At 37.7% G+C, this 26,425-nt stretch overlaps 1 protein-coding gene across 3 annotated transcripts in view; it reads right to left on the bottom strand.

Moving 5' to 3' along the window:
- The window catches only part of ENOX2 (ecto-NOX disulfide-thiol exchanger 2), a 282,303-nt gene that overhangs the window by 12,596 nt on the left and 243,282 nt on the right, over window positions 1-26,425 (bottom strand). For all 3 annotated transcript variants that reach the window (XM_080909606.1, XM_080909605.1, XM_080909604.1), the window contains exons 9-11: window positions 18,304-18,418; window positions 4,632-4,813; window positions 2,551-2,658 (exon numbers count right to left, since the gene is read on the bottom strand). In XM_080909606.1, coding sequence (XP_080765732.1) covers window positions 2,551-2,658; window positions 4,632-4,813; window positions 18,304-18,418 — 405 coding nt within the window. The remainder of the gene's footprint in view (window positions 1-2,550; window positions 2,659-4,631; window positions 4,814-18,303; window positions 18,419-26,425) is intronic.

The following is a 26,425-nucleotide window of genomic DNA, read 5'->3' on the forward strand; positions in this document are numbered from 1 at the left end:
ATAAACAGAATCCAGCATTTTGCTGCATACAGGAAACTCATCTCAGAGACAAAGACAGGCACTATCTCAGAGTAAAAGTTTGGGAAAAAAAACTTCCAAGCAAACGGCCCCAAGAAGCAAGCTGGAGTGGACATTCTAATATCTAATAAAGAAGATTTTCAACCAAAAGTTATCAAAAAAGATAAGGAAGGACACTTTTTACTCATTACAGGGAAAATTCATCAGGAGGAACTCTCAATCCTTAACATATATGCTCCAAATACAAGAGCACCCATATTCATAAAAGAAACCCTACTAAAGCTCAAAAAATACATTGCGCCCCACACAATAATAGTGGGAGACCTCAACACACCACTGTCATCAATGGACAGATCATGGAAACAGAAACTGAAAAAGGAAACAGTAAAAGTAGCAGAGGTTATGAACCAATTGGAATTATAAAGAAGCAGAGGTTATGAACCAATTGGAATTAATAGACATCTAAAGAACATATCATCCTAAAACAAAAGAATACAACTTCTTCTCAGCACCTCATCGCACCTTCTCCAAAATTGACCATATAATCAGTCACAAAACAAGCCTCAATAGATATAAGAAGATTGAAATACTCCCATTCATCCTATCAGATTACCATGGTCTAAGGTTGGTCTTTAATAACAACAAAGACAACAAAAAGCCCATATACACATGGAAACTAAACAATGCTCTATTAAACAATAGCATAGTCAAAAAAGAAATAAAGAAAGAAATTAAGGATTTTCTAGAATTTAATGAAAACGAAAACACAACATACCCAAACCTATGGGATGCAATGAAAGCAGTACTGAGAGGAAAACTCATAGCTCTTCGTGCTCTTTAAAAGAAACTGGAGAGAGCATACACTAGCAACTTGACAGCACAGATGAAAGCTCTAGAACAAAAGGAAGCAGATACACCCAAGAGGAGTAGATGGCAAGAAATAATCAAATAGTACTACTCAGCTATCAGAAACAATGACTTTATGAAATTCTTAAGAAAATGGATGCATCTAGAGAATATCGTCCTGAGTGAGATAAACCAGTCATAAAAGAACAGACATAATATGCAGTCACCAATTATTGGAAACTAACCCCAGAAAGCTCTGAACACCCCAGAAACAACTCACAGACTATATGAAGTTTAAGAAAAAAAAAAGAAAATGAAAAACCATTATGCTTAATCTTTACACACCAAGAAAACTTTGACTAATTCCAGGTTACATCTTTTTTTTTACATGTACTTTATGCTCATTGTAACTAGTAAGATTTTAATGCACACTATCAAACCTTAAAAAAATCAAGTACTGACAAAAATGTATTTGTATACTTTTATGCAAAAATGTTTAAAATCTGTACATTTATCTTTGTTTTTTAAAATAAATTTGTTCAATTAAAAATGTTTCACTTTCCCTTCTTTATTACTATTATCTGGCTTTAGAAAACCATGTCTCCTTGTTTTGTCAAGAGACGCCCCCATTTTGGTGTTGGCTATTTGTTTTTTTGCTTGTAGGAGACAGGGTTTGGTGTACCCCAGGCTGACTCCTTACTTGCTATATAGCTGAGGGTGACATTGAAGTCCTGTTTCTCCTGTTTCAATTTCCTAAGCTTGGGATTCAGGTGTGTATCACCATGCCTGACTTGGTATTGGCTGTTACTCTGACCTGATAGTGGGTGTAAAGAGCTGTCAGTGTTCTTGCTGCATTTCTGCTTTAATGAAGGGTTCAGTTAAAGGCATGGATTCTATCAGATTGCCCTGTAGGAAAATCTGTAGGGCACCTTTTTCTGATTAATGTTTGATGAGAGAGGGCCCAGCCCATTGGGGGTCGGGCCATCTTTAAGCAGATGGTCCTGGTGTTGCATATATAGCAAATTGAGTGAGCTATGAGGAGCATGCCAGTAAGTAACATTTCTCTATGATCTCCACTGTAGTCAGAACATCAGCTTCCTATGTTCATTTCCTGCCTAGATTGTCAGCTACCAAGAAAACAAACCCTTCTCCAAGTTACTTTTGGGCACAGTGTTTATCACAGCAATAGGGAGCACACCAGAACACATGGGCTTTCTATGTTGTCATTGGTGTGAGGAGCTGAAGCAGTGAAGAAGTATGCAGTATGATTTCCTTCAATGGCAAAGATGCAGGAATGTGATAATTAGAATGACATTTTATTCACTGAAAAGTATATAAGTCAGAACCTTTAGAAAAGCTAAAGTTCTCATACTTAAAAATAGAGTTCTTGAAACAAGAATTCCCTCTTGATATAAGAATTACAGAGAGGGAGGTGCCCCCCTCTGCTTTTCTTTTGTTGAGACAAGGTTTCTCATAAAAGGGTTTTAGAACTCACAGAGATCTGACTGCCTCTGCCTCCTGAGTGCTGCACCACTAAGCCTGGCCCAGAGAGTGACATTTAGTTTCCAACCAGCAGTATTTCACATTGACTTTTGTTGCAGAAACTTCTAGAGTGTTTGTTTTTATTATCACTGAGAGGGGAAGAGGGGGAGGGATTAAAAGAAAAGATCGACATAGGATTTGTACCTTTTCGTGGAGGTTTTCCAACAGTTTTTCCACCTGCAACTTGTCGTCTTTGATTCTGTCAAGTTCAGCTTCTTTCTTTTTGTATTCCTCTTGGACTTTGAGCAGATGCTTCATGAAAGGTCACAGATCATGGCATTACTCATTTGGGCTTATACTTGACAAACAATATTTGGCTGATGATAGATATCAGGTGGACTAGCCTCACTCTCCCCTCTACCAATAGTACCTTTTTCTACACAGAGGAAAAAGAATCTTGGGAAAATAAAGATACCTTTTCACTCTTTAAAATTGTGGTTCTTAGGTATTTCTTCTGAATTTGTTTATATTTTATAAAGGACCAGAGAAACTCATAACACTGTAACTTAGCTTCTCTGTCCCAGTGCTGCAGTGAATACTTTACAAACTGTATCATGATTGCTAGGAGACATGAACTTAATGTTGAAAAACAGTTTTGTAAAGTTGTTTGGCACACCAAGTTTGGTTTGTGTAGAGAAGGTAGTCATGAATCCAAATTTCAATATGTTAGCTTCTATATCAGAAGGCCAGGACATGGGTTTGTTATTAGTAACAGCAACAAATACTACTTATTGAATTTTCTTGTATTTACTAAGCACCGCGCTATGTATATTAGTACACAAGTGCATTCATTCAGATAAGGAGCAGCATAGTTAGATTTCAAACCAGGCTGGGTATCTCTGACATTCCTTTGTTTTAATACATACTTATTATACATCTTTTGAGATAAAATGGGAAAATGTTGCTCATTCTTTTTTGCACTGTTTTCTCAAGGGAGAAAAAACATGAAGGAAGTTATTTTTTTAGGAATCTGAGATCTATGCACTGTTCATATGTGTAATGGTTTCAAAAGCAACACAGGAAGAAGAGAAACAGTGATAAAAGCGTTTCCAAAGTCTTATTTTCAGACTTGCAAAAGATCATCAGCTAAAAAGAAGGTACAATGCATGCTGTCAACGTCTTATGAAGGTTAGCTACAGGAACACGTTTTTGGTAGAAAGGTCTCTGATATAATTTATGTATTCTAATTAAACTCTGTGGAGACATGCAAAGGAAGGTAAGCATTTTCACACATTTTTGCTAATGGGAAGGGTGAAATATTAATGTGATATTACTTGTCACCCGGGAAGACAATGGTAGCAGCAATAATAACACAGGGATGCTAGTGCCAGAAGACTCCCCGATCTACGTTCCAAGCAGTGATCAGTTTGCCCTAGATAATTTCAAGGCAGAGTTGAAGTGCATTGAACAGTTTAAAATATCCAGAAGATGGTTGGTAGACAGCGATGACAGAATATGACCATATCCTTTCTTAGAAGCACTATTCCTTCACTCTAGTGAAAGGAGATGCTGCCAGATTTTAAACTGGAGGCTCACTGTGGTGATGGCCACATCACATTTGAGATACTGACCACCTGTTATTCAATTTCCGTTGGATTTAATTATTTTCTTTTTATTTAGATAAATCTTTAGCGCTCATTTTATTCTTATTATGTGTGTTTGTATGTGGGCACACATGCCTGCATGTGTGGGAGTGCCCACGGAGGTCAGAGAGACTATCAGATCCCATGAAGCTGGAGGGCGGTCTAGGTGGGTGCTAGTTGTCCAGCATGGCTGCTGGCAACCGAACTCTAATCCTATGTAAGGGTAGAAAGTGCTCTTAATCATGAACTCATGTCTCCAGCCCTGCAGTTTCATTTCTATATTTGGAATTATAAGCTTGTAAAGTCACATACATAACTCTGAAAAAAAAAAAAAAAAACAAAAGCTAAACTGGTGTTACATTCCTAAAACACTGACGCTTACTACAAAAAATGGTCTCCATTTTTGTGAAAATCAAGAATGAAATGCTTTGCTATTTCTTCTAAAAGACTGTAATTTGTTGTTTCAATCAAGTATGTAGTTACTGATCTAAATTTTATCATATGCAAGTAATTGAGACTTTTCATAAAGACCCCCCAGCAAAAGGCAGAAGTAACTTCTGATCTGTCTGCTTCAGCACACCTGCTGGCGAACAAAGCTGACGCTGTTCTTTCAAACAGCACCGGAGAACACAGTGCCCATACCTGTTGCATCCCCTGTAGGGCTTGCTGCAGAAGTTTCAGCTGCTGCTCCTTGTTTGGGTCATCCTCCCTGTGGGCTTTGCCTTGCTCCTGCTTGAGCAGTTCCACCTCATTCCGGTAGGCATCCAGCTGCCAACGGAGGCTATCGTTTTCCTCCTTCAGAGCTTCTGCCTGTGACACTAGAGCTAAATCAATGGAAGATGGAAAACGGTAAACCTTCTGTCTAGATGCTTTCACATTACACCTGAGTGCTATGAACACTTGGTACTTTACATCAATGTGTATAAAAAGCTGCTTGATAAAAACTCGGTCTATTTTTAGTTGTAGGTCTGTAGCCTTGCCTAGCCTGGACCTTGCTGTGTAGACCAGACTGGCTAGCCTTGAAAACACAGTGACCTGTCTCTGCTTCTCAAGTGTTGTGATTAGATGCATGGGGCCACCAAGTCTGGCCCAGAAACATCTCTTAATGTCTTCAGAGAACTGAGGTTATTAGACAAATAACTCCTTAAACTAGAGATAGAGACACCAGATACAACAAATCACAGCTGATAGAATCAGAAAACCGCGAGCAGAAACCCTCATGGGAATCAGTGCTAGGACTGAGAAACACACTGAATTACTGAAGGCACAGCATGGACAAGCCTATGAATTAAAAACTCCAAAAGTGATGACTTTTCCCTGTAGGTCCTAACAGTGAACATCAGAGAAATATCTCTTACCGTTTCATGGGGGGAAAGGAACAGGTTTGAAGGTTGAAATACCAAAACATTCTGTTCTTAACGCGACTTGCCCTCAGGACAAGGGAAACTTTTATCAGAACCTTTTGGAGTTTTAAAGGGGCATAAATGAATTGAAGAAAGGGAGATGCTTAACTCTGCACCACTGGTTCTCAACCTGGGTCATGACCCCTTTGGGGGCCACATATCAGGTATCTTGTATAGCAGATACTTATGTTATGATTCATAACAGAAGCAAGAATATAGTTATGAAGTAGCAATGAAATAATTTTATTGTTGGGGATTACCACAACATGAGGGACTGTATTCAAGGATCACAGCATTAGGAAAGCTGAGAACAACTACACTGGACCCTTCTAGCCATCTTGTTCCAGCTAAAGCTGGGAACAAATGTCAGATTCACCAGTGAAGTTTGCTGTTCATGGGCACAGGGTTATCAAAGACTTAGAGTTAGGGCTGGGATGTACTTCAGGTGCTAGAGTGTGTACCTAGCATTCAAGAAGCCTAGGTTTGACCCCAGTGCCACATGAAATCTGGTACTGTGACACACACCTGTAATTCCATGGCCCATGAAGTGGAAACAGGGAGATTAGAACTTTGAGGTGATCCACAGCCAGGGCTACATAAGAGTCTGCCCCCCCCCCCCAAAGGGTAAGACTTAATCACAGAACTGAAGAATGTGTTTCCTCTTCTCCTTTACACAAATGAAGGTTCATTTGCTAGAGTTCATTATATCCAGGATAGTAGTATCTGATATTTAACAAAACATTTTATAAGAAATACTACATTTTAAAGACCAGTTTGAGAACACAAAGATACATCAAAACTGACTTAGATATGGCAAGAATGCCTGTGAAAATAGGCATCACAGAAGAACAGATGAATATTGTAAGCAGAGTTAGAAATGCTAAGGAAGAATCAGAAGCACTAGTAATCAAAGCACTGTAACAGGCAGAAGACCTCTGGCAAACCAGTAGACTGGATGTAGCTGAGGAAAGAATCTCTGAGACTGGAGATATAACAACTTAAAGTGCTGTGACAGAAAACATGCTTTAGTCCATCTAGGACTGTATAAAAAACACCAAAGACTGGGTAGCTTATGCTCCATAGAAGTTTATTACTTTACAGTTTTGGAAGCTGGGCAACCCAAGATCAAAGCAGCAGCTCTTCAGGGTTTGATGAATGCCTACTTTCAGGTTCATAAATGGTATCCTTGGTATTCTCACACAGTGCAAGGCAGCTCTATGGGGCCTCTTTCATAAGTGCACTAATACTAAGCACCATCCCAAAGTCCTACTACCTAAATGATAGGGATTTTGAGCTATATAAACATCCAGGCCCCAACAAAAGCAGGGAGAAAAAAAGACTCATAGAAAAATAATAGGATATCCAACAACCTGGTACAAACAAAGAAAATGTAAGCCTGAGTAATGGGAAAGCCAAAAGAAGAGAAAAAGCAACATTCAAAATAATAATGATTAAGTATTTCCCCAAATTTGTGCCATACACAAAACTACATAGACATCCATGAAGCTCATGGAACATTAAAGATAAATGTCCTCCAATATACACAGTTTAGCAAATCAAAACAGAAAGAGTTCTTTATTAAAAGGCCAGAAGACAATCATTACTTCACCCATAGAGGAGTAAAAAAAAACATTAAATATGATTTCTCAGAACTACACAAATCAAGAGAAGGGATGAAAACATTTTATCAAAAAAGTGTCACTAATACAGAATTTTGTGCCCTGCGAATTCTGTTCAAATGGAACTAAGAATAAATAAAGATTTATTTAGCTAAATAAAAACTGGGAGGGGGGATTCTGGCAGTAATGTTAAAAGGTTGTTCAGAACAAAGAAAAATTATATGGTTCAGAAATTCAGATCTACATGAAGAAATAAACAGAAAAGATAAGTGATGGTCAAATAGCATCTTTTGTCTTTTCTTATTAAACGATATAGAGTGTATTGCTCAAAAATGGCAGTGGTGAGTGTACACACATTTGTGAATGCTTTGCACACATCAAATGAATGACAGCAATGATGCATGGGAAGAGAGAGGACCAGGAAATATTTTGTTATTTACCTTCCATGATCCAAAACAGCTAGAAACAAGTTCAACAAAATATAAGGAGGAAAGAGAAAAAATAAAAAATAATGCTTGATTGAAACCATATCAAAAAGAAAAAGTCTGGAGAATAAATTAGGGATGGAGAACAAGGACTATCTAAGAAAACTGCAGCATGTCTATATTCTTAGGACTCATGAGGCCACAGCAGGAGGATGGCTTCAAGTGTGAGGCCAGTCTGGTCTACACAGTAATTCATTTTTAATGAGCAATCCATTCTCTGTATTCAGTTAACAGAGCAAGCACTATATATTACTTTCTATAAATGCACAGCATATTCAGTACTTGATCTTATTTAACCCTACACTATGAAATAAATTAAAATAAAGTGAATGATGTGCTTACTGTGCCTTTAAGAATTTGTAGTTGGAGTACAATCACCAAAAGCATTAGCCCCAAGACTTACTCGAGCCACTTACTGTGATACATAGAAAGTTTTGAGTCATCCAGGGTTATATAATGAGACCTCTCTATTATTTTTCCAATAAAACCAAGAACAATAGGAAGCAACCAGAAATTAATGCACCCAACCATACCATTTATATCTTCTAAATGTCCCTCCCCAGGTCCCATGAAATCACCAAAGATTTCCTTCAGCGGGTTAATGATGAAATAAGTTGTGATATATTCAGGCAATGCCATGTCATTCAGTGGTAAAAAGAAATAAATCCTCAAACCAAGAAAAGTCACAAAAGAAACAAAGGCTTGACACTAAGCAAAAGAAGTCAGTCTGAAAATGTTCCACACTAGTTGTTTCACATTATTTCACATTCTGCAAATGGAAATGCCATGGAGGCAGCAAAATTATTCCTAGCTACCAAAGGCCACCAGAGACAGGTGAAGAACAGGCAGAATGCAAACTTTAGGGCAGTAAAACTATTTTGTATGCTACCACAATGCAAGAGACATGCCATTATACATGTGGTAATAACTACAGGACATAGTATGCAATACCCACACCAGAGGAGCCCTACTGTAAGGCTATGGACTTCCAGTGAAGATGTGCCAATTAGGCTCACTGACTGAGATGAATGCACTGTTAAGGTGAGAGATGCTGATGGTGGATGGTGCAGGAGATGTCCCCTATAGAGACAAGGGTCATACAAAAGTCTTTATTTTCTTTTCCTTTTTACTGTGGACCAAAAAAAAAAATCCTTTAAAAGAGGACTTATTAATTAAAAATAAAGATGCATGGAGAAACCCATGCTAAATTTCATTATTTATGTGTTTGTGAATATTTTTAAGGTCAAAATTATAAATATTTCCAAATATTTAGTGGACTTTCATTGAGCCCACAAACATTTATTGAGTACTCTCTGTATTCCAGGCTCTTGAGTATGGTTAAAAAAAGGTGATTCCATGAATCTCTATTGTTTACCCATTACATCAAAGGAAATGTTTACCTTTTTCATGGTTACAGCTTCACCCCTTAGTTATACTTTTCCTCCATCTCTTAAAATGCCAATAGAACAAGAAATCTGGAAACAAAGCTATCAAGTTGGACCCAAATTACAAAACTTTAAGAATATAAGTAGGTTAAAAGGCAACTGGACAAGATATATATTTTCTCAGCTATCTATGAGGGTTGATTTTTTGAATGGGTAGAAAGAAAAAGAAAAATAATGTACTCAAACAATTAAAATGACCTATCCTAAAAGTGGTAGAAGAATCTAGATTTCAAAGCAAAGCTTTGGAGGCCAGGGAATATGTGTCAATCATGACTGCTGCAGGCATCCCGGAAAGGCAATGCTTGAAGCTCTGAGAATGAAGATGACGATCTTCAGATCTTCAGGTTGTCTGAGATGGCAGGAACAAGAAGTGTTCATTTAGGAAAGCTACAAATAAGGAGCAGAGCCAGCACAGGAGAGTGACTACGTGGGCTGCAAATGGCAGGATAGTGTCCGTCCTGCTGGAACTGCTCATTTCTGTCACATCCCTCCTTTCTGTTCTTGGTGGAAATAGCATCATCCTGTAGACTGGCTGTTCACATGGACTCAAAAGGGAAAAAGAGAGGTGCAATTCAAACACTCCTCTCTCTGCTGCCTATTTACCATTATGTAAGCAACTCAGCTATTCCTTTTCCTTATGATGAACCAAACCCTCCAAAACCTTGATGGAAAAGCACCCTCTACCCTATTAAAAGTGACAGAAGAAGAGACTTATGAAGGATTCAAAGACTCAACCTCTGTGTATTAGAATATGGTTTAAAAGATGAGTTATATATAGAAAAACATCTTTTTTTTTTTTTTTTTTTTTTTTTTTGGCAGTCTCAGAAAGTCCAGGCTGGCTTTGAACTCACTATGTAGCCAACTATGATCTTGAACTCTTGTTTTTCCTATCCTTCCTCTCAAGTGCTAAGATTACAAGCATGGCTACCATGTCTGGATTTAAAAGAGAACTCTATCCTTAAGCTAAGACATACTTTATTCCTAAAAGAAATCTGCCTTTAGGAAGAACTGAGTTTATTTAAATGTCTTGAACCTAAGAGTGTTCCCAAAGTTATTAGGCTACTACGGCTAGATTGTCCTATCTAAAGCTGAAAGCTGAAAGAGTCATTGTAATAGAAAGCATTTCTGTATGTCCACATGTGTTTTCAATGAATGGTCATGTAATTATCTTGATATGGTAATTTTAAATCTCACATTTCAGTTTACCAATTATAAAGGACCCTTTTCAAGGCACATTCATTTTGTGTGTGGTTTCTAGAACCGATTTTAATTACTTCTGTATCTATACAGATTTTATGTCTTTGAAGGAAAAGCCATTACATAGAAACCTGCATGCTCAGACTTCTAAATATTATCTACCCTTGCCATGTCATAGTGGCTGGGATATTTTTCATCAGGCATTCACAGCACCAAAGGAAGATGATACAAGTGATTAGTGTGCAAAGAAAATGGTATAGGAAAAGGGACATTAGCCATCTGTCAAACAAAGAATATAATATTTGGTTTGTTTCCTGGATTAGTACGAAGGACAGTATCAAACTGGATTTGGGCTGCATAGCATACAGGTTCCTCTGTAAGGTACGATTCCCACAGATAGAGAGTTGTTTGTTTCTGCTTTGGTTCCAACGTCATTTGGTGATCCATGTTGCTCAAAAACAAAAAGGTAACATTTCATTTTCCTCCCTTTTGTTTCTTCCTGTTCTACAGGCCAGTGATTATGTTCACGTTGTACATGTCCAATGGAGAGGCTCAAGCAAAGAAAGGGCAGATCCAGGAGAGCACTTAGAGGAATAATCTCTAGCTGAATGTGAAAATATTTTCTCTCTGAGAAAATGAGAAAGACAGAGTGCTTGTGTCCTGCCTGGGGGAAAGGTCAGGCTGATGAACACTGACAGAGAGCTGAAGGCAAGGAAGGACAGATAATAATCTTCTCAGTTTAGGCCTGTCACTAAGCAAAAAAAAAAAAAAAAAAAAAAAAAAAGGTAATGATCACCTAGTATAAAGCTATCGGGATGAGAATGCTTCTTCATAAGATGTATTTCCCACTCTCTGAAGTAAAGGGTTTTGTCATTTTAATGAGGGCATGAAGTCTTTCCTTTCACAGACTTAATATTAATTGGTTCCATTCCTGAAGTGGGAGTCTTTTGTACATTGCCAGAACATTGAAAAGTTCGATATTACCTTTTAATAATTTGTTTGAGTAGCTGAACTCATCGGTCTTGATATCGAAGAGCACAGTATGGTGAGTGTATTCACATTCTGCCATCATTAGTTTTCAGCTCCTTTTTTCTGACTATTTCCTACGTGGGAAACAGTTTTCTTTATGCCAATTGCTTCTTAGATCTGAGGGCTGCCAGCTTCTCATGACAATATGAAAATATGAAGGCAGCTGTGAACACCTACTCCTAGAGGAGCCACTGAAAGCAAAATCTCAGACATGTGTCTGTACAGTGAAGAATCAAAGCAGATTTTGTTCTGGATATTAAAAATATTCAGTGGTGTAAAGGAAACAAACAAACCAACAAAACCAAATAATAACAGTACATTCAGTGGTTCAGTTACTCTTAGAAAATTTCATTATAGAACATACTAAACAATGTTACAAGATGATAGAAAGAAAATGTTAAGCATTTCTCTCCAAGCTCAGAAAACATCTGAGCACCAGCTAGTCTCAAAGGGTAAAAGCTAAAAACAACAGAGAGGGAGATGATCTAAGAACAACCTACAGAGGTGTCTACAAGGTGCTCCAGGCAAAATCTCAAGTGCTCCTTTATTCTCTTTTCTTCTATGTGCCGTTATTTCAACTCCATCCAGTCTTCTGCCAGCACAGATGCATCACCACAGTTTGCCTTTATGGTACCTACATCTCTTTGTCAAATATAGAATCCCCCTGGTTAATTGTCTCTTTGCCCTTGAACACTCGAGACTGTTCTCTTCCATAAATCTTCAATCTCTTGGAGAAGCCAAACAGTCTCCTAGTTGCTTTTTGGATCAATTCTACTAAAAACTCAGAACCCTATGTTTCTCTAACCTCCTGAAAACCTCTGACCAAGCTAACCACACTGGTCTGTAACTCATGGTCACTTGACTCAACTTTCTCTGAACTTTCTTCTGGGCCCCAGAGCATTATTAAAGGAAGCTATGAAGCAAGCAGCTAGATTAATATGGACTCACGTTGGTCCTTGCTGATGGGATCTCTCAACTCTTTTTTTTTTTTTTTTGTTCCTTTCCTGCTTTCTGTAATATGTACTTGATTATTCCTCATTCTTCACTGGTTGGTTGATATTATTGTTCTTCCTATGAAGTTGCAAATTCCTTCAGCTCCTACAGTCCTTGCCCCAACTTCCCCATTGGGGTCCCCATGCTTAGTCCAATGTTTGGCTGTGTACATCAGCATCTGTATTGGTTCAGCTCTGGCAGAGTCTCTCAGGGGACATCTATGTAGGGCTCCTGTCAGTAAGCACTTCTTGGCATCAGCAATAGTGTCTGGGTTTGGTGTCAGTAGATAGATTGAATCCTTAGGTGGGGCAGGGAAATACAAATCAAAACAACCCTATCTCCTACTAGTCAGAATGGCTAAGATCAGAAATTCAGGTGACAGCAGATGCTGGCAAGGATGTGGAGACAGAGGAACACTTTTCCATTGCTGGTGGGATTGTAAGCTGGTATAACCACTCTGGAAATCAGCCTGGAGGTTCCTCAAAAAATTGGAAATAATTTTACCTGAGGACCCAGATATATCCAAAAGATGTACCAACATATAACAAGGACATATGCTCCATTATATTCATAGCAGCCTTATTTTTAATAGCCAGATGTTGAAAACAACCCAGATGTCCCCCAATGGATACACAAAATGTGGTACATTTATACAATAGAGTACTACTCATCTATTAAAAACAATGACTTCAGGAAATTCCTAGGCAAATAGATGGAACTAGAAGCTATCATCCTGAGTGACATAACCTAGTCACAAAGAACACACATAGTATGTACTAACTGGTAAGTGGATATTAGCCAAAAAGAAGCTTGGAATCCCCATGATACAACTCACAGACCATATGAAACTGAAGAAGAAAGATCACACCTACAGTACTACTCAGTAGGGGGAAGAAAATAATCTCTGGGAAGTAGAAGGAAAGAGGGATCTGGGAATGAGAGAGGAGGGGGAGGGAAAAAGGAGGGCCAGTTCCGATATGGGAGGAGATGGGGGAGAAGTACAGGGGGTCAGAAATTTGAAATTAGGTGTGCAGCAGTGGGGGGGGGAGCTGAGTATAACCACTAGAACGTCCTAGATGCCAGGGACCCAAAAGGTTTCCAGGACCCAACAGGGAGGACATTAGCCAAAATACTCAACAAAGGGGAGATAGACCCTGTAGAGACCATATCCAGTGGATAGGCACGGCAGTTGAGGGATGGGGGCACCCACTCACCTCAAAAATATTTATCCAGAAAACTCCTCCTGTCAAAAGAAAATGCAGGTACAGAGTGGAGCAGAAACTCAAGGAAAGGCTATCCAGAGAAAATTCTCTTTAAAATGTTTTTGTTTTGCCTTCCACAATTTTCCATAAATGTTCTCATATCTTAGGAGGAAGAAGCAGGAAGAGTACTGTAAGTTTGAGATCAACTTGGGCAACAGAGTGAGTTCCAGAGCAATTTGGGATCACAGTAAGACCCTGCTGCTCCATGCCTCCTCCACATCACCCTCAACCATAACAAGAAGTCCTTTAATTTCAGTCCATTTATGTAAGCTCTGCTCTCTGGTTTACTTTGTGCTTCCCCCAACCCCATCCCAAAGATGATGAAGCACTAAAAATGGGATCTTGCTTAGTAACAAGGCATTTACAGAAGTAATCAAGTTACACTCTAGTTATTATGGTGGGTTGCAACCCAGTATGATTGGTTCCCTTACAGAAAGGAAAAATTTTGACGTGTTCCACATTGACATACTTTGGATATTTAATTGGGTTCGTATACCTCTATCTTTCCAACCATATTTTACCCTAATCCTTTCTACCCCATGCCCCCAGCACTAGGTAGGAGAAAAAGGTTAAAGGGGAACGTGGCCATAGACCTCTTTACTACTTTCTGTTGATTAGGGGTATTGGGTACCTAGGGGAAGTCCAATCTTCACTTCATTGTCATATTCAGCAACCCAGCAACAGCAAAGTAGCAATCCAGAAAATGCAACAGCAGGAACCAGCAGGAACCAGCAGGAACCAGCAGGGACCAGCAGGGACCAGCAGGGACCAGCAGGGACCAGCAGGGACCAGCAGGGACCAGTGGCAGCTGGGGCAGCTGCAGGAGCAGCAGTCACCACCGCCCCTGTCAGGGCTCTCCTATTTATCCCTCTCCAGAGTCCACAGACTTACACTATCTGCAGCTGGCAAAAAACACACCCTTGCTAGTGCAGGAGCCAAATTATCACCTGCTTTGAAGCAGCCTCTTACCCCACACCTTGGATTACAGCCAAAACATATTCATATAACATAACTGGGTTTTTTTTTTTTAAAGAAACCAAAAACTTTCACAACAATTTCACCAACTCTGCCAATACTTCCACCGTATTTTCCTAGTCTTCAGAAAATTAAGACAATAAAACCTCAGCTGTTTAAGTCTCTCACTGTATACAGGACTTTACTATTCCAGCTCGAGTGAACTAATATACTCATCTGTTCTCCAGTCTCTGAGACTAGAGAAGAGGCTCATTTTATGCTTTTAAACACCTATCCTACACTCCGGACACAGGACACAGTCTTCACTATTTCACAACTCTATTCCTATAACACAATCCGACTGGTCTGTCTGATTTTTTAAAGTATATTCTAAAAAGTAGATTTCATGCTGCTTTCATCATAGCAGTGCTATGGTCTGATGTACTTATGGTGCCCTCTTGCTTATTATGATAAATATAAGCCTAGAATGCATTCTCCTCCAGACATTAGCCCCAATGTGGCTACGTAATCTTTTATCCTCCAATCCACAGCCTGCCTCTGTCTATCATCGACTCTACTCCCTACTTCATGCACAATAGCAGGATGCTCTTACCTCTGTTCTAGACCTCTTGCCCTTCCAAGGCCCTGAACAACTGTGACTACTCTGGATTACACTGATATCTATTGCCCAGGCTGTTTTCTAATCAATACTTTCTAGGTTAGCAGCAAGTAGTTTTTATTTATAACATATGCAGATTTATACGTATTTATATGCATATTTCTGCTAGCTTGTAGGACATAGAAATAATTGGTTAAATTTTTTAAGTGAGAATAGTGGAAGGTGGAGGATGGGGGAAGAGGAAATAGGGAAAAGGGTAATTTTGTCTAGAATAATCAAGGAGACTTTATCAAGTTTGCTGCTTTACAAATATGGTCCTGAACTGCCAGAATCTAAATAATTGAAGTTTCTGAAACCCCATTAATGACCTACTGGATCAGACTCTTTCTATCTCATAACTAGTTTTTAATTTTCTTTAGCGTTACTGCGTTATAACTGATAGTTTTATATATACTCAAGGTTTACAAGGTGTTTTCTATATAAGTATCCTTTGTACAATGATTTGTTTAATGTAATTAACATATCTACCAGTGAACAAAGGTACCTAGGGGTTGTTAGCATTTAATGCCTACTTTGACAACAAATTTCATAAAAACACATTATTCATCATAAAATGTATACCTTGTGACTGACAGTTCATATGCTTAAGGAAATGATTTTTAGGTGGATCAGCTCTGATGACCACTAATATAACTGAAGAAGAAGAAAACAGAAATGGAGAAAAGGACAGCCCCTCTTAGCCCTTCTGCTTACTGGGTACTTGATTAACAATAGATTGAAGCAATTTTGCAATATCCAATTTGCTTCAATGTGATTTGCCCCCGTTGAATAGATTGCTTTTGGCATGTGGTCCTTTCTTCCATTGCAAATACTGTACCACAAATATGGGCTAATACTGAGTCTCTGGAACAGAAATTCTGAGGCATTCCAAGGTAAGACTGGTTTTACTTTGCTTGCTAAGTAAAAGATAACTAGGATTGCACTATTCAAGCTTGGGAAGCACAGTGAGAAAAAACAACTTGAAGATCCACACGCTTAAGCTTTTAATTGGAAACAACTGATAGCTAAAACGTGTAGTTGACTTAGATAAAAACCAAGGAGACTCTCGCTGGCTCACGTCGAGCAGGATTTCTGCAGTTAAGTACTACAGAAGCTAGATAACAGAATTAGATACGATCGGGGGAAGAAGAATGCACAAAAGTCCTTGAATTAAAATGAATTGAAACCTTCTGGGAGAAAAGCTATTTGGTAAGCTCCATTAAGTCTATTGTAGATAGCTTTATTTGACAAAGCAGCATCCTGGCATGTGGAACTGGGAAGAAAATAGCTATAAGATGATCTGTCAGGGAGTTTCCAGTCTCTAAACGAATAAGATTCTGTGCAGTAGCCAGTACAGCTTTTAACTCAGAAGAGATACAGAAGCAAATGCAATTATATATCCCTAGTAAGTGCATTCAATATGAATTTCCCACACACCCTGCACTTCCCCCAATAACTCTGAAAACTGTACAATTCATCAAGTGGGTGCTCAAACTTAGGTTGCACTTATTCCACTATAACAATGTAGAAACAGTGTATAGATAGATGCCAGAGATACTGAGGTGAAGGCAAGCCTATAGTCATAACTAATCTGCTATATCCTAGAGAAACACTTAAGTAAGTTGCATGGCTCCAATAGTGTTACAGTCTTTTTTTTTTTTTAATTGGCTATAGGTTTGCAGTATTTATTTGCAGCAAGTCACTATTCTGGAAATGCTAACCACTGCTTATAAAGTATCTAGCAAAACAGTAGTTTGTATATTTATGGATCAATCATATTACAAAACAGAAGATTCCATGCAACAGCTAATGGATGCCTTTACAAAGTCTCACTTGATGGGGTTTTTTCTGTTTGTAGAGTGAACATGGACTAGCCTCTGACTTCAGTATATAAATACTGGGACTGGGAACTGCACATTTAAGTTTTGGACAATATGTCCCCCTACCAAAAGGTAGAGACATAAAATTGCTTGTATACTTCCCATTAATACATCTTGCTGGCACCCAACTGCTACACATGAATGAATCTGAGTACCATAAATTCCAAGTGAGATGTTATGACACAGAAGATGATTGCCAGTGGGAAGAAAAGTCTTTCCTAGATAGGAGATGAGAAATCAGAGATTTGAACATTAGGTCTAACATGTTGATTAAAAAAGGTAGGGGTATGTGGTATATGGCATGTGGTGTACAGATGTGCGCAACCATAAGAGCACATAGAGGCTAGAGAAGTATGTTAGGTATTTAGGTCTATCATTTTCCAGTGATCATCTTGTGTGTTCCCCACTCCTCCACAGTACTGTGGTTACTGATATTTATAGCCATGCTTGGCTTTTTATATGACTGTTGGGGATTTTAACTATGTTTGCATAGTAAATGCTCTTACATACTGAGCTATCTCCTCAGCCCAGTTCTTGTTATACTGAACTTTCTTATGATTGACATCCTGAGATAGTTTGCAATGGTTTACCTAAAAAACTGGTCTGGTAGCAGGTATTCACTTTTGTAGTCATCTTCCACCCATGATAATTTATAATGAAGCTGATGGGCAAAGTGTTGTCTTATTGTTCAACATTACCCTATAGACCTATATGGTGTCAGCACCATAGCTTTTGTCTTTTTGTGAGTTCCTTAATGCACTAGATTAGAATAAACGTCTCCATGCAGACAATTATTTGTGGGTTTTTATTTGGTTTCAACATATTTGCTAAGCAACTGCAATGTTATATATTTCTGATATATATATATATATATATACACACATATATATTTACTTTGTTGATTGTGACTTTATAAAAATATTTAATTTTGTGCATTATTCAAAACTGTTATTTAAAATTGTGCATATGTTACTGTGTGTGCATATGTGTGTGATATGCATGTGTATGGACATGCAGAAGTAGAAATTAATGCTGAAGTTTTTCCTCCGCCACACTCTACTTTGTGTTTTGAAACAGGGTTTCTTGTTAAACTCGGTACTTACTGATTTGGCTAGATTGGTTAGATAACAAATTCCATGATTCTATAGTCCTATCTCTTCAGCATTGGGATCATACATGTGTGCTCCTCTTCCTAGCTTTTAATTGTTTTCATATGGCTACTAGAGATCTGAACTCGGGTCTTTATGCTTGCCCGGTAAGCACTTAACCAACTGAGCCACCTATGAACACATAAAAAATCTTGACAGTTTATTCTAAATTATAGGATCAAGGTTTTTATTTACTATAGGTAAATGCTGATTACATAAACCAAACCAGAGTTATCATTACCTGATTCCTCTGTTTCTTTTGTTTCTGTTGTCTCTTCTATTTCATCATCTGACATTTCCATTTCTTCTTCTCTCCTGATTCCCATTAATTCATCATTATGAATGTTGCGAATTTCCTATGGTTAAAAGATATAGCTTTTAGTGAGGGAAATCTGGAACATTTTAGGGAAATGGACTGAGTTACAGGGACATAGTAAACACTCTCATGGTGCCCTTAAGGTGACAAAAAGGCAAGGATACACTGAGGCTACACTATCTCACTGGAAGGCACACTTGGGTATACCCTGCTTTGTAATGAGCTTTCTTTCCAGACCCAGCGCTCTAGCAGCCTATGATTCTTAGGTCCATTCCATAGTAAGAACGTCAGTTGGCTATAAAAGACTTACCTCTTACCTGTATGGATCTCTGAAATTTCCCTTTAGCCTTCTGTCATTTACAACTTCCCATGTTGGTCACTTTAATTTTGCTGCTTGCTATTTCCTGTCCTCCAATAGCTCCACTTAACAGAGTTATAAACCAAGATTTTTATAGTTTTAGAAGATACAGAAAAAAAATAAACTGTTAAGAGTAAACTTCTACCAGGCCAACTCTCATGGACAATAATTATAATGTTTGGACAAATAAATTGCATACTACTTGATGTCATTGGGGAGTGAATAAATGTAGGGACATTATAATGAAGAATTGGCATTTGGGAGAAGTAAAAAAAAAAAAAACAAAAACAAAAAACAAAACTACAGACAAGTTTCCCAAGGTTTTAAAAGTCCTCTTAGTTTGAGAGCAGATGAGAGATAGTCACAGGCTAGTTAAATTTCTAGTAGAAAACCTGGCCTTTATGGCTTAGACAATTGGAAGAGTGGTTAGTAGAAAAGCACCCACTAGCAAGTAAGGAAGGGATTATAGAAAAAAGTATGTATGTATATGAAGAGGAATGGAGGAAAGTGAGGATAATGGAGAGAGATAATTATATAAATGTATATATACACACACATATATGCATACATACATGCATACATACACACAGAGATTCTTTAGAGTCTACATCCAATACATGTTCACATTTTCACAAGCTTTTTCAACCAAAGAAGCACAGGAGGCTCCAAGTAGTTTAGCTAAAGCTAAAGGAGTTAAATTGTTATTGGGAATTGCTATTCAACAGATAAAAACCTCTAGCTTAGAGACCAACCTTGAAATGATCCAGATGTGGTATTCAGTAAATAAAGAATCAAAGTAGCTATTTAATTAGTCTCCTGGTATAAAAGAATCATGCTCATATTGAATAAAAAGATGGAGAATCTCATCAGAAGGTCAGAGACTTTAAAAATGTCCCACAGATTAATTTAGCTTATAATAAGACAGGATAAAAGATCTCTCTCTCTCTCTCTCTCTCTCTCTCTCTCTCTCTCTCTCTCTCTCTCTCTCTCTCTCTCTCTCTCTCTCTCTCCCACCCCCCTTTCTTTTTTCTGGTCTGGAAATAATGAACTAAGAAAAATTTCCTATTATACACCTTTAGGATGCTATTTTCAGTTACTTCCACATATCTTTGTATAGTAAAATTTTTGATGGAATGATTTTTCAACATCTGGTTATAGAGTTCAATCAGCAGAACAAAAATTTAATCAAGAAATACTTAATGTGAAGATTATTTTTCCTAGAAAGGAGAATAATGAGGAATTGATTAGGTGATAAAAGTCACTCCACAAAATATGACAACAGCAGATCCAAGAACAGCTAGTATATCCAAGAGGGAATATGAATAAGAAACCTACATAGACACTTACACATGCACAAACATATGCATATGAATATGTGCACATACACACCCACATGTTCATATTAACTCAAGGCTAAGTAGTTTCTGTTAAACACTGCATGTATGACTCACAAAGATGAGTAACCAGAATTGAACTGAAATCCACTGTATAGATAGATTCTTCTAGAAATTCAACTTTTGGGTGTGAGGAATGTAAAATAATGTTTATTCCTTCAGATGTAGGGATGAGATGAGAGCCATACCTGGGCTTTACAAATACATGGCTTGGGCCGAGTCCAGAGCATTTCTCTCTCTGTAAAAACTATCCTTAGGCCTAGGCCTGAAAGCTTTTAGCCTCTGTACAATTTAATCTAGGTCTAGAATATTTTTATCCTCTAAGACTTAGTGATGAATAAGCTCACCCCTCCCTGGTTCTTTTTGATTTCTGGATGGTTCAGCTCAGCTGTTCTTGCTCAAACTCCTCTCCAAGCCGACTCATTCAATCTGGTTTCTCTTGGCATCTTACTGAATTGCTGTGCTTGGATTCAAACTAACTGGTAGTTTTTTTCTAATCTGGCTTCTTATTCTCTGGCTTCAACTACCTCTGCTGTATGAACTGAACTGCATGGACTCATGAATGAACTCAACTTCCCTGCACTGACTTTCAACTGGCTGACTCAGCTACACTGTATTGAACTCAACTGACTGAACAGAATTGAAGGAAATCTACTCAACTAAACTGGCTGTGCTGACTTTTAACTCCAAAATGACTGCACTCTCTCTGCACTGCTTTTAAAAAAATGTTCTGAGAGTTAGGCATATCCTATCTCTGTCTCATCTGCCATTTTTTTTGCTTGATTTGTCACTTTGCGCCTTAATTAGCTATCACTGTTTGGGATTAAAGGTGTATACTACAGGATTCCAGCCAGAAAATGTAATGGTGTGTACTAAGGGCATGTCTGCATTCTAGCCAGATCACAGACCTAGAAGGGTTTCAGATGTGATCAGAGCAGACATGTTGGATTACAATTTCCTCTATAGAGGAAATCTCTTCAGAGAACAATGTCTTACAAGAAGTGCTGTGTATTGTAAGTTAGGGACTGAAAGACAACTGACAAGTTAGTCATTCACTCCACCAGGTTTAAAGAATGGGATGGATATTATCAAAGCCTCGGGAAGTTGTGGGATTGGATATTGAAGTTTAAACCTACATATGACTGAATTTTACAAAGAGAGTAAGGAAAGAAGAGACAATATCTGACGATTTCTTAAATTTGACTAAGGGCATTAATCCACTTCTTCAGTGAGCTCAGTGAACCTAAGACAGAACCTATGTGGAGTAAAGTATGGACATCATAGTCCAACCACAGGAAATTAAAAACTCAAAAAACAAACTCTTAAAAGTAGCTAGAGGACAGTACTATAATATATAGAGAGGAAAATCAACAGCGAAAACAATCTCATTAATGTTTATTGGGAAATTAAAATGCTTAGCAGTTTAGAATTTCTCATTTGGAGAAGATTTCAAGAATGAAAATAAAACAAAGATTTTTTTTGAGATAAAGATAAATGCAGTAAGTCATCATTAAAAGAATGAGGAAATGATGAATGAGGTTTTTACAAGCTGAAAGGGAACTTGGAAAGCCATGGTGATCATTGGAAAAAGTCTCTTTAAAAATATAAAAGGGGCTTTGGAAATGGCCCAGCTGATAAAGTGCTTGTCATGCAAAGGTGATTACATCCTTAGTACCCAAGTAAAAATCTTGGTACAGTGCTGAAAGCTGGAGACAAGAGGATCCTGTGGCTTGCTGGCCAGCCAGTCTAGCTGAATCAGCAAGCTCCAGGTTTAGTGAGACACTTTGAAGAAATAAGGTGGAGAAACAATTGAGAAAGACATTGAGTATGGTCCTCTGGCCTTCACATAAATGCAACACACACACACTCAGACACATATGAACATGTATCTATATCTATATACATACACACACATATCCACATATACTAAAACAAGTAAGAATAAGAAATATGCATTTTAGAACAACTTGAAATTATTTAGACACCACTGGTTTGCTTTTTGTTTCCTATGTTATAAGTTGAGAATGTCCTAAATAGGCGAATTCCTACTGGGTTTTAATATAGAAAACATCCAAAGCTGTTCAATGTAACTTATCCCATTTATAAACATCATATATATTTCCTTCTTTCATTCCTTTTCTTTCTCCTTTCTCTTTTCTTCTCTTCCCTTCTCATTTATTCATTTATCTATCTATTTATCTATTAATTAATTAATTTACTTCTAGACAAGGTCTTACTAAATAGGTCTGGCAGTCATAAAACTCACTCTGTAGGCCAGGGTGCCCTTAAACTTAAAGATCTTCCTGACTCTGCCTCCTGTGTGTTGGGATTAAAGGCAAGTACCACTATGCCTGACCTTCAAATGCATTTATTGATAATGTTATAGTCAGTCACTTTCCTAATGTCCCTTTTTTTTCTTCATTTACCAGGAAAACCAATTTCTAGTTCTAGTTAAGGTTTCATTAATACTAAATGAAGGACTCTTTAAAAAGTGAGCTATTTAGTATCATTACTGAGTGTTAAGTAGCTGAAAAATCAGATGCTAACATATGTAGCAGGGAATCTTCTTAAACTAGAAAATGATGACTTGCTTATGATAAATGAACTTTAAAGGGCCTTGTCATGAAAAATATGTGCTATGTCTTAATCAGACTCATTTCATTGAGGGCAGTAAGGAAAAGTCCTATTCCTGTGAATGCATTCTGTCTCATGAGATTTAGATTCACTTTTCATCAGAGCTGTTACTGGAAGGTGATTATAACAAAGTTTGACACACTGGAACATTCAAATATTGTGCAGTTTACTGTATTGTGAAAAACTGTGGCTTTCTAGATTTTTAACAAAAATGTAAGCTGTCACCTCACATGATATTACTAACACATAGTAAATTGTGCTCATTATTGGGAAGCAATGTCTTAAAACTAAGACCAGTCCTGTAGCTTCCCAGCACCCCAAATCAGCTTTTTGCTTCCAGCTTTTGCAAGACAGCATAGGATCTTAGATATGCAAAAACTTCAATAACTACATGATAGCTAGAGATCTTTTACAGTTTTAAATGTCCCTAGAAACATAACATAATTAGGGTCAAATTTTACCTAACTGCTTCAAAATACTTGAGGGACAAATTATTTTGGCTAATAATAAGATGAAAGTAAGAAAAACTCAGGGGAAGTGTTTTCTAAGTTAATCACTGGACTGCTATATACACTATAAATTCCTCAGTGACAACCCCCCCCCAAAAAAACCCCAAGGGTCTTATTATCTTTTTACAAATACCCAATACCAAGTTATACAAATGAAACAAAGGCAAAGAGAAGAGCAGACATTGTGGGCACCATATTAAAGGAAATCTAGAAGGATCATTTGGTAAATGACAGTACTTCTAAGAAAAGGAAGATGTTAATTCCTGGAAACCTTACTGTTAAAAGCACTCACTACCTCTTTTCTGCATTTTCTGCTTAAATCAGAAAAGCTTTGAGAAGCAAACCCTTACAAATACTTTCATGGTAAAAGACTATAGGTGGCATGTATTCTCCAAAAGCATTCTAAATAACTTAGACATATGTGCAAGTAGGGAGTGTATTCTTAGCTACTGAAGTACAGGCGTCAATGCTAAAGGCTGTCTCTCAGATTTGCCCCAGTTGTCATTCTTGATACAGTACTGCAACTAAAATGTGTTAATGGTGTGCAAGTACAATTTCAGTAATTTGTATGTGTTAATCACTATATGAAATCTACTGAGACATGTCACTAACAGAATACTTTTAGGAAAAGAAGTGGCCCTAAAGTTCCCATCCCATTCTTTTTCCCCACTGTAAATATGTGGTACATCTCATTTCAACAATGAATAGGTGTGGTTTCTGAAATGGCATTTTAATGACTTTGAGTCTGTTCTAATGGTGGTAAACTTTTCTGAAACTTAGAAATTCACACTGCTCCACAATGGACAATGAAAAAACACTTTCATATAGAATGAAACCAACCAGAGACAGAAGGAAATGTATGCAAAGAATCACTTTGTACCGGCTGACATCTTTGATTTATTACAAAGTAAGCAAAACATAAATCATTATACATTAATTATTTAACCACAGTTTCACAAATATTTATGTGGACTTAAATTGATGTAACTCATGTTTTACGATAGGAACATGATTACCAGAATATCAACAATCCATATTTAATGTGTAACAAGATCCTACTAGCCTATATATTTTTTTTCACCATTAACAAGAAACATGGTAGGAAAGGAGTCATGAGGGGATGGGAAAGAACAGAGGCTAGGGAAATAAGTTGTTGGTACACTGACATAACAATTGGATTCTCAGATATCATTTAATAAAATGAATCAACCCATAAAGACAAGTTTGTGTCTTCTATGGCAGATAACGGCAATACAAATTAGTGGGTTGGTATGCTTTTCAATGGCTGAAGGCTAACAGCCAGTCTTAATGCAAGTGAGTACCAAACAAGGGCACACTGATGATGTCAGCATCCACTTGCAAACCCCTTTCTCTGAGCTCAGTGGTGTGAAATCTTACATGAGGAAGGATGTGAGAGGGTATTGTCTTAATGTTCACGGCCATGGTTCTATTTTTTTATACATTATCCAAGGTGTACCACCTAGTGTAGGCCAGGTTGAGAGAAACACAAAATTTTAAATGATTCTGTAGAAGAGTCGCTGTTACTAATTATTCAAGATTTTATTTCATCGATTTCATGTTAAAAATAAACCTTATAGGAAGATACCTCTGTCATGGTAAACACAAGAGCCACTAGGAATCAGAATGATGTGCCTTATTCACTTTCCACTTCAGTTATGTCACTTAAAATTACTGTTATGGTCACTCTAACTTAGACACTGACAAAAATAAAACATTAAAAGTCCAAAAAGAAAAAGTCCCTGTCAGTTGTGACGGTATGTACAAACTTGCAGTAGGAGGAGGGGCTTCAGCCCTCTCTTAGTATACCTTCCAATTTCATTACCACGAGCCTCACACACCTACAGACCAGAAAAGTGAAGCAATTAGAGTAAAAGCTTGGCATGTAAAGGTAAAGGTTGGCACGAACTTTTGTAGTATCTAAGTTCCTCCAAGATGGGGCTTTTTCTAAGTTCAGGTTCCATCTCTCATTCAGCAGAGTGAGAATACTCACGGATGCATGGCAGCGAGACAAGGAATGAGAACCTTCAGACTCCAGGCTGCCATCAGCTGACTTGTTCCCTGAGGCAACTGGTAAGAACTTGTCAAAAATGTCTAACTTGATAAAACACCTGACTCTGAGCTGTTCTGATTTTCAGAGGGACACTAAAAGGCAGCCACATTTTAAGAGGACAGTTTTCCACTTCCCGTAGGATATATCTTTAGAGTTTTCTCAGTGGTCTGCTATCAGTGGAGAATTTGCAGAGTTGAGAGCAAAACCAAAAACAATAGGAGAACTAACTAAACTACAGTTCAAGAGACAGCAGTATAATAAAATGGAAGAACTCTCTGGGGTTTAAGGGAGGCAAACTCAGGAAAGTCAGGTGCTTTCCTGGTATCTCACTGCCAGTAGTAGTTTTAGTTACCAAGACTGAGGAAGGTGGGCTTTGATTTAATCCGTCAGTTAAACAGGAAAGACATCAGGGCACAGATTGCTCATATAGCAATGCTGTCCATGTATCTTCTCACCATCCCCCTGCCAAGGAGGCTTCAGAACAATACTGTAGGAGGGTTCTATAATTCTCAGTTCTCTTTAGCTTTGCAGGAATGTCCGTCTCACCACAATAGCTATCTTTATAATGACTGATTTTAAGTATAAAGTATAGACTCCCCAGATAGATTCTTACAAGATTACTTTTAAAGATAAATAATAATTCTTTCTTTATAACTGCAAATTGCTGATGGCTAGTAAAAGAATCTGGATGAGAAAACTACTCGCTTGCTCACACTTTGTTAATCTATAATACGTTGCTTAGTTACAAATGTACGTGGGTTCTTGAGAATAATTCCTTTTCTTTACCTGTACTATGTAATGTCATTTCTTGTAAAGGTACTGGGGAACATATTGGTTTTTCATAGTTATTCATTAGAAAAAACTAAAATGTAATCACATTGTAATTTTATACTGCTTGAAAGATTTTACTGGGATATATTTGCCATAGGTGAATGAATAAAGTTGTTGGAACATTGCTTCTTCCACCCATCAACTGCTTATGTATGTACATGTGTGTGTGAAAGTATGTTAGAGCTTGTTCCATTCATCAAATCTGTATATTTGTATAAATGTAAAGCTTGTCTGGGTATGGGTTGGAGCT

This window comes from Micromys minutus, assembly GCF_963924665.1.
Source record: "Micromys minutus genome assembly, chromosome: X".
Classification (NCBI taxonomy): Eukaryota; Metazoa; Chordata; class Mammalia; order Rodentia; family Muridae; genus Micromys; species Micromys minutus.